Source organism: Pleurodeles waltl, chromosome 7 (genome assembly GCF_031143425.1).
Source record: "Pleurodeles waltl isolate 20211129_DDA chromosome 7, aPleWal1.hap1.20221129, whole genome shotgun sequence".
Taxonomy (NCBI): Eukaryota; Metazoa; Chordata; class Amphibia; order Caudata; family Salamandridae; genus Pleurodeles; species Pleurodeles waltl.
The window spans coordinates 387,621,017-387,648,623 of NC_090446.1; the positions used below are offsets into that span (position 1 = coordinate 387,621,017).

The 27,607-nt window shown below is 43.5% G+C and overlaps 1 protein-coding gene across 3 annotated transcripts in view; it reads right to left on the minus strand.

Annotated features, from left to right (window-relative positions):
* The window catches only part of MMP24 (matrix metallopeptidase 24), a 701,821-nt gene that overhangs the window by 214,424 nt on the left and 459,790 nt on the right, over positions 1–27,607 (minus strand). For all 3 annotated transcript variants that reach the window (XM_069243836.1, XM_069243837.1, XM_069243839.1), the window contains one exon: positions 9,897–10,201. In XM_069243836.1, coding sequence (XP_069099937.1) covers positions 9,897–10,201 — 305 coding nt within the window. The remainder of the gene's footprint in view (positions 1–9,896; positions 10,202–27,607) is intronic.

The window sequence follows — 27,607 nt, forward strand, 5'->3', positions numbered from 1 at the left end:
GCAGTGGCACCGGAGCAGGAAGAAGCTGCAACCCACTTGGCCCTGGAGGGTGAAGCAACGGAGTCTGAAGCCACAAGTGGGATGGAGGGCGAGGGGAGCACCACAGCGGGGACAGGAGCATACACCAGTGACAGCGACTCCTCCTTGGGAGCTCCCTTGCTGAGGCGGGCACCTCTGTGCCCACCGCATCTACAGGTACAGCCGCCACCCCCCCACCAGCACCGCCCTCCCAGCAGCCCCTCAGCGTGTGTCCCTTGCCCGCTCACCCAGGAAGGTGGGCATCTCCTTCGCCCCAGGCACCTCAGGCCCTGCCCCAGTCAGCCCTGCTGCCCTCAGTGAGGAGGCTATTGAACTCCTGAGATGCCTCACTGTTGGGCAATCTACCATTTTGAATGCCACCCAGGGTGTTGAGAGGCATTTGCAACAAACATATGCATACATGGAGGGCATTCATTATTGGGCAGGCGGCACAACAGAGAGCATTTCAGGCTCTGGCCTCAGCACTGATGGCAGCCATTGTCTCTGTGTCCAGCCCGCCCAACCAACTTCCTCCATTAAGACCCAATCCCCTGTACCTCAGCCTATCCCAGGCACACCATCAGACCAGCATGCACACTCATCAACACACAAGAGTGGACATGGCAAACATAAGCACCACACACCCCACAGGCACTCACACATCCCCATGCAGACACAGCAACATCCACTGCCTCCACTGTATCTCCCTCCTCCACGTCCTCCTCCCCCCTCCCTGTCTCGTCTCCACTTACACCTGCATGCACTACATCCTCAGCCACTACCTCCATCACCAGCACGCCCATCACCACACACTGCTCATGTGCAATCTCATCTGCACACATCTCCAGTGTCCTCTCCCAGTGTGTCTGTGAGCCCTCCTCCCAAAGTAAACAAACGCAGGCACACACCCACCCAACAGCCATCCACCTCACAACAGCCTCCGGCCCATACACCTTCACCGAAATTCAGCAAACATAAACCTCCTACAACTACTACCTCTTCCTCCACTCCCAAACCCCCTCCATCTTCCCGTCCCAGTGTGTCTAAAAAACCTTTCAGTGCAAACCTTAACCTCTTCCCGTCACTTCCACCCCCTGTCCTTCCCCTGGGGCCAGGCTTTCCAGGTCCCAGCCCAGCACCTCAGCCACCAAATCCCCAGGCACAGTGGTGGCAGCAACTGCGGGTCTTTGAGTGCGCCAGCCATCAGGGCTGCCAGTGTGCCACGTAGCGAGGGCAAGAACATTCCGCCACCTGCCAAGGTGAAGAAGGTGCCCTCATCCCAGAGGGAGAAGCCGCACCTACCAGCCACCAAGGGCTCCGCCAAATCAAAAGGGGACAGTGGCAAGCCCATCAAAGGTGGGGAAGGGACAAAAGCAGAAGAGCAGGTCAGGACAGGGCATGGTGGCACCGACTGAGGGACTAGTGTCACTCCTTCTGTCCACGACTCCACCACCTGTACGGCGGCGAACACCGCAACCTATCCCGCCACCAGCACCACCACCTCCACAACCACCTGCACAGCCACCTGCGCAGTCACCGGCGCGTCTGCAGCCTCAGAAATCCCCAGCATCTTCCCCAGTGGGCAGCCGTCCAAGGCTGCAGGAGACGTCCTGCTGTGTCCCTCAACAGGTGCTGACCCATGCACCACTGCCAGCACCGCTGCCACAGACACCCCCGCAAGCACCGCCACCAGCCCTGCGACGTGCTCAGACAGTGGAACCACCGCTGACATGGCTACCAACCCCAGTGGTCAGTCGTCCGAGCCTGGAGGAGAGTTCCTGGACCCTGCCCAGCTTCCATGAGGCATGACATCCATCACTGTTTGCACCTGCAGGTGGAAGGCGAAGTCCCAGCAGTGTGGGGTATATGTCTGCCTCCATGGCGTATCATGCTACCTGTTCACAGGCAATCTCATGGAACACACACACAGGTGAGGGAATGGGACCGGCCACATTGCATGTGGAGCACACTGGGCACCATGCCCCCTCCAGAACCAGTGGAGATTGACATCCACTACCTCAGTCCTTGGCAGGATGAAGCATTCCGGGCACCAGGCCCCCTCCAGAACCAGTGGAGATTGACATCCACTACCTCAGTCCTTGGCAGGATGAAGCACTCTGTGCACCAGGCCCCCTCCAGAACCAGTGGAGATTGACATCCACTTGAGAGACTGTGGCTTTGCACTCCCCAGGATAAAGCAGTGGGAAAACCACCCACTTGAGAGACTTGAGACACTGTGGCTTTGCACTCCCCAGGATAAAGCAGTGGGCAAACCACCGACTTGAGAGACTTGAGAGACTGTGGCTTTGCATTTCCCAGGATACAGCAATGGGCGTTGAGCCCCCTCGTGCAGCAGTGGCGTTGTGCGTTCATCCGGCTGAGGTGCCCCCCCTTCCCTTCCCCCTGAGGTGCCTGTTTATTTTTGATCAGATGCCCCATCAGTGTTCTCTTCGTTTCGAGTCAGGTATCTTGTGTGGGCTTCGTCCATGCATTTTGGGACCACTGGTCCACGGACAATGATTAGTACACTATCCGGACTTGTGTAGTTGGTGTACACATTTGTATATCTTGAATTTTGAACTTTCACTATCAGAATTTTCATGATTACAATCGTTACAATCATTTCCTTTTGTCCTTGCGTTCTTCCAGGGGGTGGGAGGGTGTATATGTAATGTTGCTGCATGTATTTGTGTGTATGTTGTTGTGGGTGAGGGAGGTGCTGGGGGTATTGCATTTTGCATGTGTGTCCCTCCCCTCTCCCCTGTGTTGTAGGTGCAGTACTCACCGTGGTCGTCGACGGCGTCTGTCCTGCTCCTGATAGAGCAGGAGGAAGACCATCATTGGTAACACCTGTAGTTCGGGCTCCATGGCGTCCTGGTTCCTCGTTGGGTGTCGAGAGGTGAGTGTTTTCCCTTCTGTGTATTGTTTCCACCGTGCTTTTGAGAGCGTTGGTTCCGCTCTGGAAAAGGTGGCGGATAGGCCTGTTGTGATAGGGTGGGTGGTACTTTGTCCTCTGCTTGTCTGTTGGCTGTTACTGCCACGGTGTTTGTTTATACCGCTGTGGCGGTCGGAGTGTTAAAGTGGCTGTCTATGGTCGTGATTCCATTTTTTTTTTCGCCGGCCTGTTGGCGGTATTACCGCCGCTTTAACACCGACCGCCAGGGTTGTAATGAGGTCCAAAGTCTGGGGATGACACTGCAAAAAGATCTAAGGGCAGCTACTAGTTACCTTGTAAATATTTGGATAGTCTTAGGATGATAGGATAAGCGAGATGAGTTAAAGGGGAGCAAGTACCCTTTCGTTCCTACATTGTATTGGATCAAGGGACTTGTAAGCAGGTGTCAATCTATTGTTTGTGTTATTTATCTAGCAGTCTGCATCTAAGGATACTCTTCCTTACTAATGTTCTCCCCCCATGTTAGTAACCCTTAATATTCCTGATTATGCTTCTCACAATGCATCTAGGGGTGTATACAATTATAAATGTGACAGCAAAATTAGGCATAGCACACAATTGTGCACTTTACAAAGTTGCAAAGTTTGTGTACTTTGCCCAACTTCACCCATGTGCAACAGTTTCCAATCAAAAATATTTATGTAGTTTGAGGGGGGAATAGTTTTTCCCTATAAGTTGGTTCTAATGGTTTTAATGATTTTCACCCACAACACATACTTTTAGCATATTGTAAACCCACTCTCATTAAACCGAAACAACCAAGGTGCACTTCATGAAGTTTGTCACGCAGATAAAGTAATACAAACTGATGTTAAACATCAGAAATTAGAGGATCATAAAATCGTGCAAAATGCCTGTAATTTGCATAACATAATATTCCAAATGCCCAAATAGGGTGCCAGAAGGCATCTTCTTCTATTCACCATCCTTTATATGCAAAATTGATAAGTACGGATGGCGGATGGGTTACTCTGTCATAACGGTGACAGATATCCCATCTGCCGAAATCTAAATCCCGTAGGAAATTATGGGATTTAGATTTCAGTAGATGGGCTAGCCAGCTCCATTGTGACGGAGTAACCCATCCGCTAATATCTAAATCAGGCCCAATGTCTTTCAGAAGCACACCAACTGTTATGACAAAACTGTGATGACAAGGGTATCGCTCTGGAACAATTCCAAAATGCATAATACATCTTTCGCCAAGGAATACCACAAGTGACTTGTAAGGTTGATGAGGTTTCCTGCATTGGCCCTAAAGGCAAGGGAGAGGCATCTACTGTTCAGATAACTTAAGACTTCTTTCCTTTTGTTAGGGGTATTCTGCAACTACTACTATCTAACACGGTTTAATAATGCAGAAATATTAATGCTTTTTCCTTCTTCCGTTCTCAAAACAGTATGTAAAAGGAACAGCAGATTATCAGTATTAACCCATTGGATGCCTGAGATGAACTGGTCACGTCCTCAGCCACGGGCTTGGGTGCTGAGGATGCAACCAGCTCGTCCTGCACCCGGCCCACGGGAGGAGCGCTAGCGCTCCCCTGTGGGCCTCCCACCCCCCTCCCCTGGGCAGGAATGGAAGAGGAATGGCTTCCCCTTCCACCCCCCCGCCAATTCCCCCAATGACGTCGGATGATGTCAGCGCAATCGGAAGAGAACCCAGATCTGTGACTGGGGGTGAGTGTTTGAAAAGTTTCAACACTCCGTCCATCATTTAATTTTGTGATATTACATCTGAAAACTAAACTTCTGGGTGAGTCCAGCGTGGCGTGCTTTACATTTTCTTGCCCACAATGCCCTGCAAACCTCCAACTTTGCTCAAAATCACACATTTTCCCCACATTTTTGTGATGGAACCTTCCGGAATCTGCAGGAATTCATGAAATTCTACCACCCAGCATTATTGCATCTATATCAATAAAAATTCTGCCCCACTTGTCAGCCTAAAAACATTTTTTTTCTAACTGCCCTTTTGGACCCGCTTTGGTTACCCCTCAATTTTGACATGTTTTTGGCTCTTCCTTGTCACAGGCACTTGTGAGGTATAATTTTTATTGGGAGACTGAGGGGAATGTTGGGTGGAAGGAAATTTGTGCTGGTGCAGTGATCCCACACAGAAATATTGGGAAAATTAGATTTTTTTTAGCTAAATTTGAGGTTTGCTAAGGATTCTTGGTAAGAAAACACCTCCCTGGACTCCCTTGGGTGTCCAGTTTTCAGAAATGTCTGGGTTTGGTTGGTTTCCCTAGACGGCCACTGAGCCCAGGACCAAAAAAGCAGGTGCCCCCGCAAAAACAGGTAGTTTTGTAATTGATAATTTTGATGTGTCCAAGTAGTGTTTTGGGGCATTTCCTGTTGTTGCCACTAGGCCTACCCACACAAGTGAGGTACCATTTTTATTGGGCGATGTGGGGAAATTCTGGGTAGAAGGAAGTTTGTGGCTCCCCTCAGATTCCAGAACTTTGCAGCACCGAAATATGAGGAAAAAGTGTTTTTTCTTGCCAAATTCTGAGGTTTACTATGGATTCTGGGTAACAGAAGCTGAAGAGAGTTTCACAAGTTACCCCATCCTGGGTTCCCCCAGGTGTCTAGTTTTCAGAAATGTCCAGGTTTACAAAGTTTTCCTAGGTGCTGGATGAGCTGGAGGCCAAAATCCACAGCAAGGCACTTTGCAAAAAACAGGTCAGTTTTCATAAAGAAATTGGATGTGTCCATGTTGTGTTTTGGGGCATTTCCTGTCACAGGCACTAGGCGTACCCACACAAGTGAGGTAAATTTTTATCAGGAGGCTTGGGGAAATGCTGGGTGGAAGGAAATGTGTGGCTCCTCTAAGATTCCAAAACTTTCTATCAACGAAATGTGAGGAAAAGTGTTTTTTTTTTTTTTACAAATGTTGAGGTTTGCAAAGAATTCTGGGTAACAGCACCTGGTGAGAGCACCACAAGTCACTCCATTCCGAATTGCCCTAGGTGTCTAGTTTTCAAAAATGCACAGGTTTGGTAGGTTTCCCCAGGAGCCGGCTACGCTAGAGGCCAAAATCCACAGCTAGGCACTTTCAGATCAGAGTTCAATGTAAAAATATGATGTGTCCATGTTGCGTATCCTGTTGCGGGCACTAGGCCTACCCACACAAGTGAAGTATCATTTTTATCGGGAGACTTGGGGGGACACAAAATAGAAGAACAAGTGTTATTGCCCATTGTGTTTCTCTACATTTTTTCCTTCCAAATGTAAGACAGTGTGTAAAGAAGACGTCTATTTGAGAAATGCCCTGTAATTCACATGCTAATAAGGGGAACCAGGAATTCAGAGATGTGCAATAACCACTGTTTCTCAACACTTTGGCCCTCATTCTGACCCTGGCGGTTTGTAACCGCCAGGGCAGAGGGCAGAGGAAGCACCGCCAACAGGCTGGCGGTGCTTCCGGGGCAATTCTGACCGCGGCGGTAAAGCCGCGGTCAGAAAAGGGGAACCCCCGCCGGTTTTCCCCTGCCCCAGGGAATCCTCCATGGCGGCGCTGCTTGCAGCGCCGCCATGGGGATTCCGACCCCCTTCCCGCCAGCCTGTTCCTGGCGGTTTACACCGCCAGGAAGAGGCTGGCGGGAACGGGTGTCGTGGGGCCCCTGGGGGCCCCTGCAGTGCCCATGCCACTGGCATGGGCACTGCAGGGGCCCCCTAACAGGGCCCCATTAAGATTTTCAGTGTCTGCTTGGCAGACACTGAAAATCGCGACGGGTGCAACTGCACCCGTCGCACCCCAGCAAATCCGCCGGCTCCATTCGGAGCCGGCTTCATCTTTGCTGGGGCTTTCCCGCTGGTCCGTCGGGCGATCTTTTGAAGATCGCCCACCGGCCCAGCGGGAAAGTCAGAATGCTCCCCGCGGTCATTTGACAGCGGGGCGGTGTTTGGGCGGTTTCCGCCCGGCGGGCGGCGCCCACCGCCCGCCGGGGTCGGAATGACCCCCTTTATCTTGTGTCCATTTTTGAAATACAAAGGTTTCCTTTATTCCTATTTTTCACTCTTTATATTTCACCAAATGAATTGCTGTACACCACATTTACAATGAAAACCCATTCCAAGGTGCAGCTAATATTTTGCTCTGGGTACCTAGGGTTCGTGATGAAGCTACAAGCCCTATATATCCCCACAACCAGAAGAGTTCAGCAGACGTAATGGTATATTGGTTTCAAAAATCTGCCATGGCTGGAAAACGTTATAGAAGAAAAGGTAGATAGTAATGGCTCATTGTTTCACCTCAATTTCATTTTTTTTAAAACATTTTAGCTGTTAATTTCTGTAGGAAAAGCTTGAAGGATATACACAAATGACCCCTTGCTGAATTCAGAATTCTGTTTACTTATCAGAAATGTTTAGCTGTCTGGAATCCAACATTGGTTTCATTCCCATTTCTGTCACTAACTGGAAGGAGGCTGAAACCACACAAAATAATAAAAATGGGGTATGTCCTATTAAAATGCCACAATTGTGTTGAAAAATGTCGTTTTTCTGATTCAAGTCTGCCTGTTTCTGAAAGCTGGGAAGATGGTCATTTTAACACAATATGTGGGAAAAACAGGACCCAAATTTGGCACGGGTAGCTTCTGTGGACAAAACATTATGAGGGTCTAAGTGCAAACTATCCCAAATAGCCAAACAAAGGCTTGACACAGGAGGGGGAAAAGGCCTGGCAGCAAAGGGGTTAATTGTACATAAATAATCAAGTATAACCCAACACGCTGCTTTTTTTCTCTCTTTATCGGGAGTAGATTAGACTCTTCCTAACTTCTATGAAGGCTATTTTGTACAAGTGTACAATATGTCCAGCATTTTCACAATATAAACATAAGCCATCCGTTCTCTTGCATTCCTTTTGACTCTCAGCTAAAAGATCCTTCTTGACTCATTTGAGTTCTATCTGCCCAAGTAGTTTTGGCTGCCAAGGGAGTCACATAAGGCAATACATTTATTCCACTTAGCTGAAGATCACAAAAGGCTTCTTCAGCTGAATACCACCTGTCTGGACGTTTAAACATCATTTTCAAGCAAGTAGACAAGCAACATTTTTTCCAAACAGGAATCTAAATTTGTTACCAGGAGGGTAGCTCAAGACAAAGCAGGTCCAGTGTGACAATTAATAAGGTATTCCAATTCTATACCATATTGATTCGACTGCTCAGGGCAAAAAGCACTGTGCTGAGTCAGAGAATTCAGAAATGTTCCTCTCCCCAGAGGAATGTAGGGCACATGAATGGTCTACAGTGATGTCTGAAGACCCTGAAATGAAAATCATTTAACACATAATTCTCAAGCCTTAACTGTTGTGATAGATCCTGAGAATGATCCATAGTGAGAAAGGATCTAGGAGTCGTTGGCCACACAATATTTCAAGGACTGAATGCAGTGAAGGTCTGTTCAGTATCCTTCTTGTTTGTTCATAAATGGACAACTCTTCCCATCAGCCACACTACCACTCTGCACTGTATAACACTTGTGAAAACTATCAAGTGTCTTATTATGAGGGCCCCAGTATGAAGTAAAAATACAAAGGTACAAAACTTCTTTGGCAATCTGGTAATGCTTGACTGAAGATGAAGAATTATGATGCAGTAGATAAGTTAGACACCAACACCTACCACATCAGGAACTAAACACAGCCAAGATATGAAATCCACAAGAAAAGTCCAAATTAAATACAGCTGCAAGCAAAAAAAATCAGGGACAAAAACAGGGAATAGGTAAGCAATAAATGCAATAAAAAAATGAGATGAATGTACTGTAAAGGAGCTTCTTTTTATGTTTGCTTCCTTTATGCATGATTCAATCAGAAAATCACATAACAGAAAAGACAGTTCATCTTGCATTGGAAACTTCCAGTGAAGTTTGCTGTAAAAGCAATGTTGGGAGTGATAGTTCATAGGATTGACCCCGCCTCTTTCCTCACAATCATGATGTTGGCTAAACAGTCAAAGAAAACTACATTTGACCACTTATGCCCACTTCCAGACACATTCTGGCTAATGCTTTCAACTGACTGCAGAACACCCCTCTGGACTATCATGACTACAAACCTAACAGTGCGGTCAGACCACGTGGAAGCCCATCCAACAGGCATCCTACATGTGTTGGCATCCTCTGGTGAATGATCAGCACAGATGTGACAATGACCATATATCCATGATTTTACCTCCTTTTGTTATTTTGCCTCATGATAATCCACATTCATGCTCAGTCACTCCGGGGCATAGTTCAGCGAGGGTTGTGCCTGCATTGGTGCCAGGCTGACAAAAGGATGCCAGGGCAGGAGGAAAGAACAGGAATGCGCCCTATTGGATAAATACAGTGCATTCCTACCCTTTTCCTGTGTTGCAGGGTAGCATATCAAGGTGACTTGCTGCACTGCCCTGCACCACAAAACTCATAAATATGTTCAGTGTTTACACAAAGGAGAAAAATTTTAACTTTTTTCACAGATGAAGCAAAAATATCAGACTTCAAAATTAACATTTTGTAGCATTTTGAATGGTGTGGGCATTGCCCCGTTTGTCTTCATATTCTGATCAAGGGCTCAAAGTCCCTTCTTATAAGAAGGAAGGTTTTATTTCCTACTTGTATTGGTTATTTTCCTTTTATTTCCATTATATAGTCATTTGTTCAGTCCAGTTGACTATTTCAGAACATTGTGACAGTTAGCATTTAGAACTTTTACACATAAATTACTTAAATACTTTTAGAATATACATCAGCCTCACCAGATTGGGGCAACAAAAGCAGCAGCAACATCAGGTTGGTGCAGTTGGTTTGTAAATGAGGCCAGATGGATGACCTTCATGGTAAAAAGTACATTTTCTAAAAAGACAACTGTATGCTTGTCTTTTTGGCTGCTCCAAAGTAATATTCTGAAATATTTTGAAGGACTTACCATCGTGATTTGAGTTGCCAAGTGTCCAGGGTTCATCTGAATCAAAATGAGTGTCACCTCCAATCCCGGGTCCTGGGAAATATGCATGAGCTAAAAATCCACCTTCTCCATCAAAGGGGGAACTATCACCGTGAAAACCAGATGCAAAAAATATCATGATGTCTGCCTCTTTCCTTTCACTCTTGATCTCATGATAGGGAACTTCTTCGAAAGTCAATGGAGTTACCTTCTGCCAAACATCAAATGCTTGTCGAATAGCTTTCCTTGTGTCAAACTCACCAACCTTGGGGGTAAAATTGTGTATGCTGTGGTAAAGGGAAAACAAAACATAAGGCAAATGATTTCTGTAACAGATTAGTCATGATACAAACTACATAGCTCATCATCTACAAAACAACTAAGATCAATCCTCCTATCAAGAAGCATTTTTAAAACAGAATGTACAGTGAGACACAGAAAACCATAAATCATGAACAATATTTATTGTTTTTCTGCAAACAGAAGAAGGCATTGATATTTAAAAGTGCAATAGTTCACTACTACAGCTTTAAGTCATCTTAGGATGAATGTGGGTGCTTCTAGTTAACTTGACTGGACTAAATGGGAGGACTCAACTGATAAAGCTGACCTGGTAGACTACTTATATGAGAATTGTGTAACACTGTGGTATATATACCCCTAAGGATTCCCTGGTACTCCAAGGTATCCATTACCCAATAGTATACATTATTCTTTTTTTGCTGGAATTTTCTTTAAATGATCACAAAATGCTGTAGAGTAGAAGGAGGTGGCTGTATGTGTCACAATTGCAAAATGTAGGATTTCCAGAATTAGGAGTATTTAGCACTGAAATTGCTTATCTGGATGTGTGGGGGCATTGCTATCCCCTCAGATGATAATGCCCTAATGTTGGGGAATGGAGTTCAGAACCTGAGGCAACCCTGGAGATTGATTACTTCCTTTTCTTTGAGGTTTTGAAAGAAGGATCACAAGAAGGAGGAAGGGCGAGTTCTGTAATTGTTGTTGGCCACCTCATATGATTGTTTCTAGGCTAGGTAGGCTACGGAGTGATGCCTGATTTGTTTCCATAGACTAATAGGTGATCAATTTGTGAAAGCTATTACTTGGTCTTATTATTATTGTGATGTATTAGTTTTGGGCGAAGTAGCCACTGCATTATTGTAAATAGCTTAACTTCTCCACTGCATAATTATATTTTGTGCAGTTCTGTTATGCTGACAAATGTGAGCATTAGTTTTAGTTTATCTGGCAAATTCGACCTAACCCATGCAACCAAACGAACGTGGTCTCTGGCATTTGTCAGGAGCAAGGTGAAGAATTCCTCAGATATAATTTTCCACTCAAAATGCACACCTGATATTTTGCATTTTTCATCTTTTATTATAGAGCTAAACAGCCCAAAATTCACCTTTTTGACTTTTTCTTTCCATTTCTCCCTTTCCCTGTGTGTGTAGGAATGACACAGTGGTTGCTTATATTTTTTATTCTTTCCACTTCCCTGTTTTCCTTATACATGTGGAGAAGTCACTTTACCCCTTATCCATTTACTTTTTTTCGAGGTTGCCTTGTACCCCTCTTTTTGTCTCACCTTTCCCTCCGATGCAAAATGCTGCATTTTATTTTTTATTTTCTCACATCCAAAACTCTTGAATCCTTTTTTTTTTTTAACAAAAATAAAATGTTATTATTGTTGCAGTTCCTAAAGCTGTAGGAGTTGTAAGAATGTTCTTCCTGTTTTAACTCCAAGGCATATGATACCACATATGTTTTGTTGTGTTATACTAATATCACTTGTAGAGTGCAGTCACCTCAAGATCTATGTTGGGTTACGTCTGTAAACTTGATTTGTTTTCACTATACTTTTCCTAAAGGTCAAAAAGCATTTATTAATATGGCCTTTATCAAAGTATAGTAATTAGCTATGTATCATCTCATTATGTCAACCATCAAAATGAAATAGTCCAAGAAATACAACCTTCACTCTTTGGATGATTACTGTCAGAGATTAGAGGTAGCATTTCCAAAACGGGTCATAGTAAATGTTTATGAGGCAACATATCAGATCTATTTGTTTTTTATATCACTTATGCAGTATCTAAGAGAATGTAAGTACCTTTTTTATGGAGAATTCAATTATTAATGTCTTATTTTTTGAAGAGGCATTTTACCAAAACTAGGTTATTTCAGAATCAGTATGCACAGGTAAAGCAACTAGAATCGCATTAGTGGTGATTTTCCACATTTATGTGTTAGCAGGAGACCTTGTGTTTGTTAGAAACTAAAGACTGTTTAACAACAATTCTAAAATACTATGATGGTTTCAGGTTGATGACAAATTGTGGCATTCCTTCATTTAGGTCTCCTTCCCTCAATCATTGGTTTGTGTTTGAGGAAAAGGCTATTAATAAAATATGTATGTAAATTCATCAGTGAAATGCTGGGATATTTTGAGGTTGTCTGGGCAATACTTGTAAAAAAGCAATCTCTTTAAACAAAATATTAACCTGGAACAACAGAGTCTTGAACGTGGCATCGTGGAAAAAGAGGGGAATATCTTTGTTCGACAGAATTTCTGTTGATGATATTCCTAAATCATTTAGCATTTTAGGTTCAGCGTTTGGTTTCAAACCAGACCAAAACTGGAAATTCAAATCAAGGATTTCAGAGAATCCATCTTAGTACAATGAGATTGTTATGTCAAAAGATATTCAAAAGTTAATAAAGCATGAGTCAATTAAAAGTTAAAAAATGGTCTGTTACACATATTTAGAAGTAAGGTGAGACTCAATTACAGAAGACTCTAGAATCATCTTTGAAAATGAATTTTGGAACAGTCTTAGGTCAACAAATTTACTTCTGGAAGTTGAACTTAAATCCTTAGCTTTTTAATACACAGATCACTATGTACTCCAACACGTTTGATTACTGTTGACCTGAAAGGATCTTAATTAAGTTGGTACTGTGGTTCCAATGATAAGACACTATTTCCCAAGATGTTTTATTGATAATATTTAATAGAGTTTTGGCTTCAGGTTTTGGAGACCTCTATGAAAAATTAGTAGTAACCTATAAGAGAGACCCTCAAAATCTTTAATACTCAAGTGCCAGCACCTTAGTACCCATCTATAAGACTGAAATTACTGAGACATTCTAATATTAGTAGGGATACTACATTGTTTTATTCAGTTGTGTGCATGTTTGGGGTTTACTAACATGCTCACTTTCTTTTTTGCAGTCAACCCACATGTGCTCATCAGTATCTACATATTGATTGCCTCCATAATGCGGCTAATCAATTTGATGAAAGTTGATTTTCTGTAGTCCCCCCAACTGGTACAAAGCCCACTTACAATTATATGTGTGACAAGATTTACCTATAGTTCTGAGTTTGATTTGAAAGTCAGACAGGAACTTTGTTTTGTGTACTAGTAATCAGTGGAGCAAGTTGCAAGTGTACTTCAATTCTCCTTTGCACACAATTAGCCCTCAGTGTTGGATCACATGTAGTGCTCTAGATTTCTACAATTTGTAGAGTCTCAGTTAAGAGATCTATCTTTGTCTAGACCACTGTTTAGGTGAACAGCAAGAGGACGATAAAGCACATCTCTGTCCTACCTACTGGGTTCTAGTAGTCTACAAACACAGAAGCCCTGCTAACCTTGCCAACACGGTCCTTTCGAAAAGGGAAAAGGTAGAGAGGCTTTCCAGTGGGTTTGGTGACCTGGCAGTGTGACATGAGAAATGTTCTCATTACTATGAATAGAGTATGCTGGGAAACACACCGATCCACTCACAACATGTACAGCCCAGATAATATAGTATACTGGTGGTTTCCAAGGTGAGAGACTGTGACTAAGTTTTGGAAGGAAACTTAAGGTTGCGGGGATCAAGAATATTGCTGACCCAATCACATAACAAGTTCTCTAAAAAATTATACATCTCAACTCACAATAACATTTTTGATTGTAAACACAGGCTTATGACTGGAAACACTTGTCAGTAATTCACTTAAGTGATGCTGATGAGTACAAATTATTTCATTATAGCATAATCCTCTGCCACAAGCTCGTATATTTTAACAGTAGTAAATTACAAATAAAGGATGGGGAGTGGGCGGAACATGTCATTGTTACACTTGTAGGTTTATCTATATTCACACATTCTGATCTGACCCTCAACCAGTCTGGAGATATTCAGACATTTACTCCATCAAAGGACTCATGTCAGTCCTTTTATAAAGTGGGAGGGCAAAAGGATAACATCCATACATGAAGGTGATATAGGGGATTGGTTTCCCACTGGGAGTAATGTTTTCCCTAAGGAGATAAAAAATAGAAAAGAAGAACATTTTCCATTTGCACATCGAACTTCATTTCCAGTGAGTAATTTAATACTAGCTATAATTACAATTACACATTGGGAAAAATGGAGCCCGGGGAATAAATCACTTAATGATCTTAGTGGTCTGCATGAGAAATGTCACCAAGCACAGATTTTCAAATATACTATTGGGAATGTTTGTGAATTCCAATTCATCAAAAATGTGCACTCAAAAGGGACATGAAATCTCTAAGCTGCCTGTTGCCCTTTGTGTGTGTGATTTCGGCCCACAGTTTTTTGTGACATTAATGTGTTAGGTCTGCATGTGCTGTGAAATGTGTTTCGAAAAGGCCCAAATGAACATTTTAGCAATGAGGGAATGTTACATATTTAATTGCGAAATAGTCAAAAGTAACAATGAGTATAAGAGGACATATCACAAACCATTGTAGATTTTTTTAGCTTAATCATTACTCTCACTTGTGCTAACGCGTCCCATCTTAGATAATTTAATTTGTCTGGGACTCGTTTTAGGCCAATTCATCTTTTGACCCTGATTGAAGACACCTTAGGACGAGACAACTAATCAGCATATAAATCACTAGGTCAATAATTTTCTCAATATTCGCTATGTCAAAGTAAACCAATCTAGATAAATGCATTAATAAAGTTTGATCAAACCATGACCTTTCAACCATGAATAACCACACAAAACTTAGCAAGATTTACGTTACTTTATTCCCTATTGGTTACACTCTACTAGCAAGTTTATTAGCCTCAAAACCAGAAAACACATCAGCAATGTCACAATGTGGCAACTAGAATAAGATTTCATCAAGGCAAAGATCATAAACATTAGAACAAAGCACGACGTCAACATGGATTAACTTTAGCAGAGTATCAGTAGCGCATTATTCAACAAACGATTGATTCAGTCATTTGTCTATTTGCGTCCGTTTTAGTGAACTCCTTAACTAACCTCGAATTAGCATTAGCATGTTGGGCTTCATGCAAAACAATTTAGCAACACAAATTTAGAAAATGTCTAACTATGGTCTCTATCAAAAGGTAGCAGTTGGTACCTAGAAAGGAAAGGCAAACAGACAATTACAATTTTATTATCATATAGTAACCCTCTGTAATGGGTCAGCATACAGAGTCAGTCTTCGTCGTCAGGACATCAGCTGAGTCGCCATCAGCCAGGAAACACAGCAAATTCAGCAAGACAGGCAATACGGGACACTTCCCTCATATGGAGGAAAAGTATGAATCAGGCAGGACAAAGATAAAAATGGTATGAAGAATTAAACAGCAAAGTCTTTAAGACAGAGTGGCGAAGTGTCTAGGTAATAGCAAAGGCACGTAATGGCTGATTTCCCCTCGCGTCACGGGATTATATCAGACTTGTTGTCAGTCCCCTAATTTCCAACTGGGCAAATTTTGGTGCATCATTATCTCCATCCAATAATCAGGTAATCACCTCATTAGAATTGTCACTTTAGAACAGTTCTCACGTAGTTTATTGGCTCCTGTAATTGACGTCTCCAACGGGTAGAATGTCAGGTACAAATTTGTATTCTCTCAGGCTCAATCAGTAGTTCCATTGTCTTTACCAGTTCAGGCGACCTTGTACCTGTTGCAAGTTTACACTGTTGCATTCAGCAAGAATGTCTCCTTGAGCAAGTCGAGTCTCATGAGAAAGAATTTACTACGGTTACGCACATCTTCTAGCTTCTGGAAAGATACGGCTAGATGTCCTTCAGCAAGTCAGCACATTGCACGTTAGATAAACACATTTAATATGAGACCGACAGCTAGGCCCCGACTCATGCTAAATAAGGCCTAATGATTAATTCAGCAAAACCTTAACATATAACTCTAAGTGCTAATACAGAATCATACATTAGTACATTAATAATTCATTATTAGTCAATTTCATTAATCATCGTATACATTGGTGGCCATTCCCCGAGGGCACATTTCAAACACGCGTTTAGTAAAACACAGCAATACAATTTCTATGCGGCATCATTAGGCATTAATTTGCAAACCTTTCATGTTAATTTTGATTATAATAACTACACTCCAACAATCCCTCCTCTGATGACACTTGTCATCACACAAATCCATTCTTTAACAATCCTTTACCTTTTCAATTCCTTCATTTCGATTAACTCTTTCTGCTTCGCCTTTTCGTATTTTTCTCTAAACATTTTCTCCCTTTTCTTTTCCTCCCTCCTCGCTTTATATTTTGCCCATTTTACTTTACTTCTTTCGCAAATTTTGTTCAGTATCCATAACCCAAATAAACATGGAGTTCAAAACAACTCCGACTGAAGGAATTATTGCTCCAAATATGTCTCCTACCACACCAGCAGCAGTCTCTCTCTTTTGTCTAGCACAAAGTAATTCCGTCACTTTCGGAAATTTCTTTAAATCATCTAGTTGATAAATCTTTGGAAAAACTATTCCCAAATAACATGTCCCATACCATCCCTTTGGAAGACGGTAATAAGCACTAAGTCCACAAATGTAATAGCCTCCTGGGATCGCTTGATCCATTCCATTTAGCATGAAAGTCCATTTATTCTGAAACAAAAACACATGCTTACGCTCACTCGTTCCCACAAACACGTTGTCATAATATGACTTAGGTCGTGTTATGCAAAGCCTACCTACATGTTTCGCATCTAAAGCTAGCTTCCCTTGTTCCCTAACCCCATTATTGCTATTACTAAGGAATGATCGTTGCTGCGAGCCCTTTTCTAATTTCCCCTTTAAAACTCTCCTTCAATCTTCAGTGTGATCTAGAAAGCGCTTTTCTACAGATGTAAGCAAGCATGTCAAATTATTGCGGTGCGCATATGAAGCACTAATTGTCGTTCTAGGCTCAAAGAATCCTTTAATCAGCTTTATAGCATAATACTTAGCTACACTATTCAAATCTTCTATGATAGGCACATAAGAGAATACTAAATCATAGTTGGAGTAAAAATATTGCACTTCTTCTTGATTATAGAAACGCGTTAGTAACAAACTACAACTAATCCCATATGTTAATGGCAAGCTGTGATATGTAAATCCCTCTTAAAGAGGAATTTGTGTACACACATAACAAGCCTTTGCATCCATAGTGTCAACATACGCACTCAGCAAGCGATAGAAAACATTAGTAGACAGCTCCCCTTTTGTATTAGTTTTGTTATGCAAGTACTTTGTATCTTCCTCAAACTTATACCACGGTGTAAGTGTAGCAGTCTCAGAAACTGTAGCATTGTTAGCTTCACTCTCATCCACCAAACGCATTTCCACAAACAAGGCTATAATGAATATCACACACACAACACCCAAAGCAATACCCACATATTTACAGATCTTATTCCCCTCAACGTCATCTTCTGACCTAGGCATGATCTGTAAAGAATCAGAAAGTAAAGTACTACAAACGTAAACAACTAATAGGAGGATGGTTAATAACTCTTTTCCCCACAAAGCTTATGCAAAAGTATTTTTCCAGCAAGTATTTACAGCTTTCTCATTCACTCCCAGGGTCTTATGTCAATCCAGTTAGCAGCTTGTCAAAATCGGGTTTTTCAAAAGTCAATTCAGGTTAGCAATGTCACATCCGGTAATTTATCAGTCTCTTTTCTCAGGTTTCCCTTTATTCAATTTCAGCTTAACACAGTCTTTTATTTGTAGCCAACTTCAGGTACCATAATATTGACCTGGGACTTCACGATCAAAACAGAATGCCAAGAACTCCTGTTGCCACTCGGCTGACGTTGCATAAGCCCATTCAGGACCTGCATATTTTCTGTTTGCAATTCTCTTTCTTTTCAACTTGCGGTCACCCTGCAATTCTCCTTCACTCAGATCTTCTTTCCTTGTGGTATCGACCTCTTCCTCAATTGTTTTCATTGCTGACCACTTTCCCTTTTCCAGTTTGCGATTCTGGTCACTTATCTCTTCTCAATGTTCTTTTTCCGTCCTGCTTTTCAGGTTGCTGTTCAATGCCCTCCTCTTGTGCTATGGAGCTTTCTCTTGTTGGATCTGCAAGTGGCTCCGGAGGAGTCTGAACACTTTGACTATCTTCCGCCTCAACTCCTTCGCCTTCTGGGTCTGTCAGGGGTTCAACTTCAAACCCGTATCCGTCTGCTTCTGGAATAACCTCTCTTTGGGTTGGCCCTCCTGGTGCCTCAGTTGAGATAGGCTCACCATCACCCTTCTTGTTTGCTGTTTGAGTGACCAAGCCATCCTCAACGGGCTCTCCTTCAGTCTCAGTTCCCCCTTGATTACTCTCCGGCCCTGAGACTTCGTTCTATGTAGCTTTTAGTTTCAACAACTCAATTTCCTCATCAGTTGGACACGTCACCTTCTTTGCGTGACTGGCATGAATCCATTTTGGAATTCCATCACATTTCACAGCAGTAGTAGTTGTCAGTCTCATTTGATATGGCCCCTTCCAATGTTGCTCCAAACACGACTTCCTCACGTGTTTCTTGACAACAACCCAGTCACCGGCTTTCAGATTGTGACCTGGGTCATTTATCGGTGGCAGTGTGGTTGCTTCCACCTGGTGAGAGAAAGAGCGGACCACGTCAGCCAGACCCTTGCAGTAGTCCAACACCATATCATCCGTGATATTCACAAGAGCATTTGCAGGCACTGCGGGCAATCTCATTGCTCGACCCATGAGAATTTCATGAGGAGACAGTCCTGTTTTCTTGTTAGGTGTATTTCTCATTGACATTAGCACTAAGGGCAATTTATCTGGCCATTTCAAATTAGTAGCTGCGCACATTTTTGCCATTCTCGACTTCAAGGTACCATTCATCTGCTCCACTAGTCCTGAGGCTTCAGGATGGTAGCTACAATGCAACTTCTGTTCAATGTTCAGTGCGGCACACAAGAGTTTAACCACCTCATTGTTGAAGTGACTTCCTCTATCTGATTCTAAAGAGATCGGGAACCCGAAACGTGGTATCAACTCCCTAAGCTGCAACTTCGCTACTGTGAGACTGTCATTCCTACGTGGAGGGTAAGCTTCAATCCAGTGACTAAAGATGCACACAATCACCAACACGTACCTCAGACCTCCACACACAGGCATCTCAATAAAATTCATCTGCATCCTGCTAAATGGACCTCCAATGTGGCTCAAGTTCACCACGCTCCCTTTCCCCGCATTCATCTGTTGACAGATGATGCACCTGTGACAAATTACTTCTGCGGCTTGTTTGAATTTTGTATTGAACCAATCGATTTTGAACAACCTGATCATGGCGTCTCTCCCAATATGAGCTTGCCCATGCTAAAACCTTGCAAACTGTGACAAGAGACTGTTTGGCAAAACCATTTTTCCCTCATCTGAAACCCACAAATCATCAGGTCTTTGTACACATTGCATTTTAAGCCAAGAATTTTTCTCTTCTTGCTGACACGTCCCTGCAACAATTTTAGTTCTTCGGTTGTGTTAACCACCCTCAATGCATAACCTGTGCATATTTCATTTTCATTTTCAGGTAACAATTCCCACTGATCCTTGAACGATATACAGTTCAATGCACAAAACCTTGCGACCTGATCTGCATATCCGTTTCCCATTGACACAAAGTCTTGTGATTTCACATGAGCGCTGCATTTCACCACGGCAATTTCAAGAGGTAACTGAATCGCGTGCAACAACTCCTTAATTCTTTCACCATTTTTCACTGGCGAACCAGAAAAGGTCATGAAACCCCTCTGTGACCACAGCTGGCCAAAATCATTGACAATTCCAAATCCGTATCTGCTGTCAGTATAGATAGTCACTTTCAGTTTGTCAGCGGCATGGCAAGCCCTAGTAAGAGCCACCAATTCAGCCACTTGAGCAGAATACACTCTCTCAAGCCAAGATGCTTCCAGGATACCGGTGATTGTACACACAGAGTATCCAGCTCTCAGTACTCCTACTGAGTCTTTCAGGCATGAACCATCAACAAAGATAATGTAATCATTTTCCTCCAATTGAGTATCTTAAATGTCAGGTCTTGGTTTGGTGCACAGTTCTGTTACCTCAAGACAATCATGTTCTACTTCCTCAGCCTCATCAACATCTGTATTTTCATTGGGAAGCAAAGTTGCTGGGTTTAACACAGTACAGCGTTTCAATGATGCATTAGGTGACCCAAGTATAATTGTTTCATATTTTGTTAGACGAGCATTTGTCATGTGCTGCGTCTTGGTTCCGGTGAGTAGTATTTCGACTGAGTGTGGGACCATTACTGTTAAGGGATGTCCCATCACTATGCCTTCACATTGAGTAAGGCTTCGACCAACTGCTGCAACTGCACGCAGACAACCCGGTAAGGCAGCTGCAACTGGGTCCAAAGTAGCTGAAAAATAGGCTACCGGGTGGTTTGCACCTCCATGGACCTGTGTCAGGACAGACAAAGAACAAGCATCATGTTCTTGACAAAATAGTACAAAAGGCTTTGTGTAGTCAGGCATACCTAAAGCTGGAGCCCTGCACATGCACTCTCTCAGTTCAATGAATGCTCTCATCTCTTTCTCGGACATAGTTAGGGTATCCGGGCCATCCTTAACCTCCTTGACAGTCAACCTCACCAAAGGCTTAGAGATAATCGAGAAGTTGGGAATCCACTGGTGACAGTAGCCCACCATTCCCAAAAACATCCTCACGTCTCTCTTGGATGTCGGGGACTCATCTGTAATATGGCTGTCACTCTTTCTTTGGATATTCTCCTTGACCCCTTCTCAATCAGGTGGTCTAAGTACTTCACCTCTTTCTGACAGAACTGTAGCTTCTTTGGGGACACTTTACGTCCGTTCTTTCCCAAAAGATTCAGTAAGGCAATAGTATCATACCTGTAGTCATCTTTCATTTTGGATGCAATCAACAAATCATCAATGTACTGTACTAGAGTTGAATTAAAAGGCAGTTCCAATGCTTCCAAGTCCTTCTTCAATATCTGATTGAAGATGTAAGGCGATTCTGAAAACCCTTGAGGAATTCGACACCAACTGTAAACCTTGTCCAGGAATTTGAAACTGAAGAGAATTGGCTGTCCTCATGAAGAGGCACAGAAAAGAACGTTGGGACAAGTCCACAACTGTGAACCACTCTGCATCACATGGAACCTGAAACATGATCACAGCTGGATTTGGCACTATGGGGCAACATTTTACCACTATCTCATTAATTTTTCTCAGGTCTTGGACAATTTGAACTTTCCCACAAGGCTTTCTCAATCCCATTATTGGCGAATTGCATGGGCTGCTCATCACTTCTTTTAAGACCCTTCCTTCACAAAATCCGCAATTATCTGCATCACCTGTATGAGGACATCTTGTGCCATGTGGTACTGCGGTACCGGGGGAAACACGGCATTTGGCTTCACATCTACTTTGACTGGTTCTACTCCTTTTATCAGTCCCACTTCCTTTCCTGTCAAGTCCCACACCTTCTCTGTGACTGTTCCCTGTAATTCGGTTGGCAAATCGGTCACTGTGAACATCGGAAAAAGGTTTATCAAAGGGTACTCCTCATCTGTGGTCTCCGTCTCTGGTTCTGAGATCTGACCATCGTCCCCTTCATCATCACTGTTTGTCTGTACCTCAATTCCCTCATTGGAACAGGTGATCGAACACCTCGTCTTACACAGCAAGTCTCTCCCCAGTAGGGACACAGGACTTGAATCACAGACTACAAACCTATGTAATCCCTGAAAGGTACTAATCTCGATGTGGACCGGATCTGTAATTAGATTAGTCAAGAGCTGATTTGCTACTCCTACCACCTTTATAGTACGCCCTGAAAGCGGCAATTTCGGAACCTCTGCACTTCTGACTGTAGAGCGGGTAGCTCATGTGTCAAACAGGAACGAAACCTTGTGACCCATCACTTTCCCTTGCACATAAGGGCCCCTCTGATCTACTTCTAGGGACACTGCAAGCCTGTACTCCTCACTTTCCGAACAGTCATCCGACCATTCATCGTTTATTCCATTCTCACCACGCAATGGGAACTGTTGTACTGCATTATTTTGACTCATTGTTTGACCTGTGACCTGTTGAGGAAGCATCACTTGTTGCTGTCCCATGGGAGCTAAAGGCAACACCATTTGCTGTCTAGGTACCAGGGGAATCTGCTGTTGTATTTGCTGCACCTGCGCTGGTTGAACACGTGCCATTTGCATTTGTTGCATAGGCTGGAGACCCTGCATCTGAACCATGTTATTCTGGAAGTTCGGATTTGGACCCCTTATTCTTGGACCGCTCACATTTTGGAATGCACTGACATTGCTTTGTTGAACAACACCATCCTGCACCATCATTGGACATTTCCACTTCCAGTGTCCCATGCCCCCGCACGCATGCATGGTGACATCTTTTTCATCCCTTGCACGCCATTTTGAACCACAACAGTATTCAATTCTGGACCACGGTTCACAAAACCTCCCCGACCTCTGCCTCTTGTTTGCTGCTGAAACATCCCGTTAACTTGAGGTTGCTGCTGTACCATCTGCTGTACTCCATTTCCCTGCATCCCTGCTTGAGCTGCCCTAATTTGCATCACCATAACCTTCTCCTTCAGCTTTCTTTGCTTCAACTCAATCTCATCACTACAGTATTTCGCGTACTGCAACACCTCATCAATCGGTTTTGCTTGCCAACAGATCAAATGATTCTTAATCATCTGGCTAATCTCTGGCCTCAGTCCTTCAATGAACTTGAACACAAGGTGATTCATGTCTTTCGGTTCTATGACCTCTGTGCCACTGTAGTGTTTGAATGCCTTTAACAATCTCTCATAGTAAGCATGTATCGACTCTTTGCCTTCTTGTGCTGTTCAATCAATTTTCTGCCAATCAGTAACTTTCGGCTACACTTTCTTCTTCAAGAATTCAATTACCTTATAGTAGTACTTCATCACCTCAGGAGACGGTGCTCCTGTAGCCCTGTCCCTTGGCGATTCCACTGTCGGCCAATCCACACTCCTCTTGCACTCAAGCCACAAATCGGCTGGAACTATAATCTCAAACAGTATATTCAAGTCTTCCCAGAGACACTTTGCAAGCTTCACAAACCTATCTGTTTGCTGGTACCACTCTATCGGCTTTTCCCTCAGCCTGGGATAATCATTTGTGAATGACAAGATGTCACCTCTAGACCACGGTACTTGAACTAGAACCCCTCCAGCTGTCTCTCTCATCGGTAACATCTTTATTGTTCCCGTGTCTGGCGCAGCCTTCGCCTGCTGCTGTTCCAGGCAGTCACTTTTCCTCTCATCTCTCTTCTTCGCCCATCTGCCTTCCTACTTTTCTAAAGCTCCCCAAACCTGCGCACTCTGTAGTATCTCTTTGAGGTGTGCCTTCATCCCAGTAGATCTCAAATGATCAAAATCTTTAGGTTCGAAGTCTAACCTATAATTAGTATTGTCTAAGTCTATGCCCTATTTATCTGCCACATTCGCTAACCTCTGGTGCACCTTACTAACTTCCTTGGTTATTTTTGGGCACAGATATCTTAATTATGCTTCAGTGTATGATTCTAATCTGTTCACTCCCATGCTCCCTTCTACTAGCTCAGCTGCTTCCACTCCCAACCTCACAAAATTCAGGTATTCCTCTCTTTCTGATCGCTCTGCTGTCACCGGAGTAGCCTGTGGAGTGTTAAGCTTGTCTAGCCACTAAGTCAACTGTTGCGCAGTTAAGCCTTGCAACAAGATATTTCCAGCCTTCACCATCGGGGTTTGCGACGTGTTTGCACTCATTACCTGTGGGGTTAGTAGACCCAAACCCGCTTGTCTCATGGTTTCTAACGGAACCCCAATCGGGCTGAAGTCCAACAAGGATCTAGACCTCTCCGCTGTCTGTTCTCCCGGTGTCATCCATTGGGAGCTTCCTGTGAACCCTCCTCTTATCACCTCTTGAGTCATTACTCCTTGGTCGCATACACTAGGCTTCGCCTTCGCATACAGCAGTACTGGTGGACTGACAGTGATTGGCAAAGATATAGCAGCTGGTGTCTGTCCATTTCCCAATCCCGGTGGAGCATTAGCTCCCATAGCTTGATTAATTATAGGTGCTGTAACTGACTGCGGTCCTGTGACCGAAGTGTAATTCGGGACCACCTGTTGCTGCAGCAGCAAATGTGGAGTTGGCTCAATCTGCACTAACTTTGATCTCGTGTACACTGGATCAGGCGGCACCATCAAATTCGTAGTCGTCTCTAATACTGGGACATCAGGGTAGAGCCTCTGAACTGGTGGTGGCTGCAACCGTATCTGCGTCTCAGGTGCAGTGGATACACTAGCACCATTCTGTATCGGAGCTGATGTGGTAACATTATTTGCCTGTACTGTATTCATGATCCCCTGATTCTGTGATGAACTTACAGGACCTGCACTAGTACTCGGTCTGTTGTCATTTATGGCATATGGTGGTGGTCGATCATGTAACAACTGATTGAGAAACTCATCGTCATTCGAATCGTCTGCATCTACCCAAGACTTCTGAGTCTCCTTTTGTCTACTAGACCCCTTGTCTGTTTTACAAGTTGCCTTTCTCCCCTGTGTTTTGGCTTCTTGAGTTGTTGCCGGAAACATTCTAACTCCGTCTATTATTTCCCTTCTCCACATCCTGGCCTCACTATCCCACCTAGCCTCCGCTAGAGTCTTTTCTGCTTTTCTCATTCTCCTCTCGAATTTCTGTTGCCTCTGTTGCATGGCCATTAAATCCCAAATCGCTAATGCCTCAAACTGAGCTGGTCTCGGAGGCGGCTTTTGCTCATTTAACGCTTTCCGCAAATTCTCTAGAGCCCCTATGTTAAAGGTTCCATTCTCTGGAAACGCCAAACACCCATCTTTCTCTGTTAATTTGCACCATTGCTTTAGCCAAAGACATGGCCACACTCCCTTCCCCTCCATTATGACATAAGCCGGAGTATCCCCTGGCGGTGTAGGCTCCCCCACACTCGCTGTAATGTACACATCTCCCCTCAAAGCACTCTTTAAAGCCTTGAAAAACGTAATTTTTTGCGTCTTTTATTTTGCTTAGAATCGAATCAGGAAGTGACTTTAATTCCCAGAACACTCTTCGCCTACCTTCTCAACCAATTGCCTCTCACGGACGGCTGGCAATCGGTGCGCGACCCTTCTCACTAGCTGACCTACCCCAGCACAGCTCCAATGACGTCACACCCACACACTCTTTGGCTGACAAAGTCTTGCGGCTTGTCTTCCCCACTCTAAATCCACACAAAACTAATGCAATATATTGCGAGCACTTTAACAACAAACTCAAATTTGCCAGTTTACTACAGGAAGGGTAACACAATTGCATCAGAACTTTACAGAGATTTCACTTGAAGCCTCGCCGCTACGCTCTTTCTCAGATCCCGCACTCGCAAGCAGAATTCGACCTGCAAATTCTACTCTCGACTTGTCAATGGCTCATCATGGTGCACTTTAGAACATACCAAATCTCCATCGAAGGTTTCATTCACACACTTTGACTCAAACTTGACCCGTCAACCACGCCCCCAATTGACCTATTAAACCGCACAAATTACAACATAAACCAAGTGTCTCCTACAGTTATCAATATACTCCGGAGTCTTAGACCACGCTGGGTCAGTACATCACCAACAACCACGTGGACAATATTTTTTTTAGTACAAAGCGCCACACTCACATGAAGTTTGCCGACTTCCCTACTCTCATACTGCGGAGTACGCCCACTCCTACTAAAACATCAGCTGGCCCAAATTCTCACAAACCTCACAAATCACCTGTGATATGCATAAGCTGAGCAAGTTTGAATTCTCCGTCACACATGCCTATCACTAGAACGCCGAGAACATACCCAACTCTCTTCGGCAAGCTCCGAGATTCTGGGAAAGTCATTTGGGACTTAGGGGCACATCATCTTTCCAATTTGCATTAATTCGAAAATACTTCTAAAACAATGGTCCCTCATCCTAGGGCCCCAAAGGGCCTAAACCGTCCTCTGCTACCAGAACTGCTAACGCGTCCCATCTTCGATAATTTAATTTGTCTGGAACTCGTTTTAGGCTAATGGATCTTTTGACCCTGATGGAAGACACCTTAGGACGAGACAACTAACCAGCATATAAATCACTAGGTCAATAATTTTCTCAATATTTGCTATGTCAAAGTAAACCAATCTAGATAAATGCATTAATAAAGTTTGATCACACCATGACCTTTCAACCATGAATAACCACACAAAACTTAGCAAGATTTACGTTACTTTATTCCCTATTGGTTACACTCTACTAGCAAGTTTATTAGCCTCAAAACCAGAAAACACATCAGCAATGTCAGAATATGGCAACTAGAATAAGATTTCATCAAGGCAAAGATCATGAACATTAGAACAAAGCACGACGTCAACATGGATTAACTTTAGCAGAGTATCAGTAGCGCATTATTCAACAAAGCATTGATTCAGTCATTTGTCTATTTGCGGCCGTTTTAGTGAACTACTTAACTAACCTCGAATTAGCATTAGCATGTTGGGCTTCATGCAAAACAATTTAGCAACACAAATTTAGAAAACGTCTAACTATGGTCTCTATCAAAAGGTAGCAGTTGGTACCTAGAAAGGAAAGGCAAACAGACAATTACAATTTCATTATCATATAGTTACCCTCCGTACTGGGTCAGCATACAGAGTCAGTCTTCGTATTCAGGACATCGGTTGAGTCGCCATCAGCCAGGAAACACAGCAAGTTCAGCAAGACAGGCAATACGGGATGCTTCCCTCATAAGGAGGAAAAGTATGAATCAGGCAGGACAAAGATAAGGATGGTTCGAAGAATTAAACAGCAAAGTCTTTAGGACAGAGTGACGAAGTGTCTAGGTAATAGCAAAGGCATGTAATGGCTGATTTCCCCTCGCGTCACGGGATTATATCAAACTTGTTGTACAGTCCCCTAATTTCCAATTGGGCAAATGTTGGTGCATCATTATCTCCGTCCAATAATCAGGTAATCACCTCATTAGAATTGTCACTTTAGAACAGTTCTCACGTAGTTTATTGGCTCCTGTAATTGACGTCTCCAACGAGTAGAATGTCAGGTACAAATGTTTGTTCTCTCAGGCTCAGTCAGTAGTTCCATTGTCTTTACCTGAACTTTACCAGTTCAGGCAACCTTGTACCTGTTGCAAGTTTACACTGTTGCATTCAGCAAGAATGTCTCCTTGAGCAAGTCGAGTCTCATGAGAAAGAATTTACTACGGTTACACACATCTTCTAGCTTCTGGAAAAATACGGCTACATGTCCTTCAGCAAGTCAGCACATTGCACGTTAGAAAAACACATTTAATATGAGACCGGCAGCTA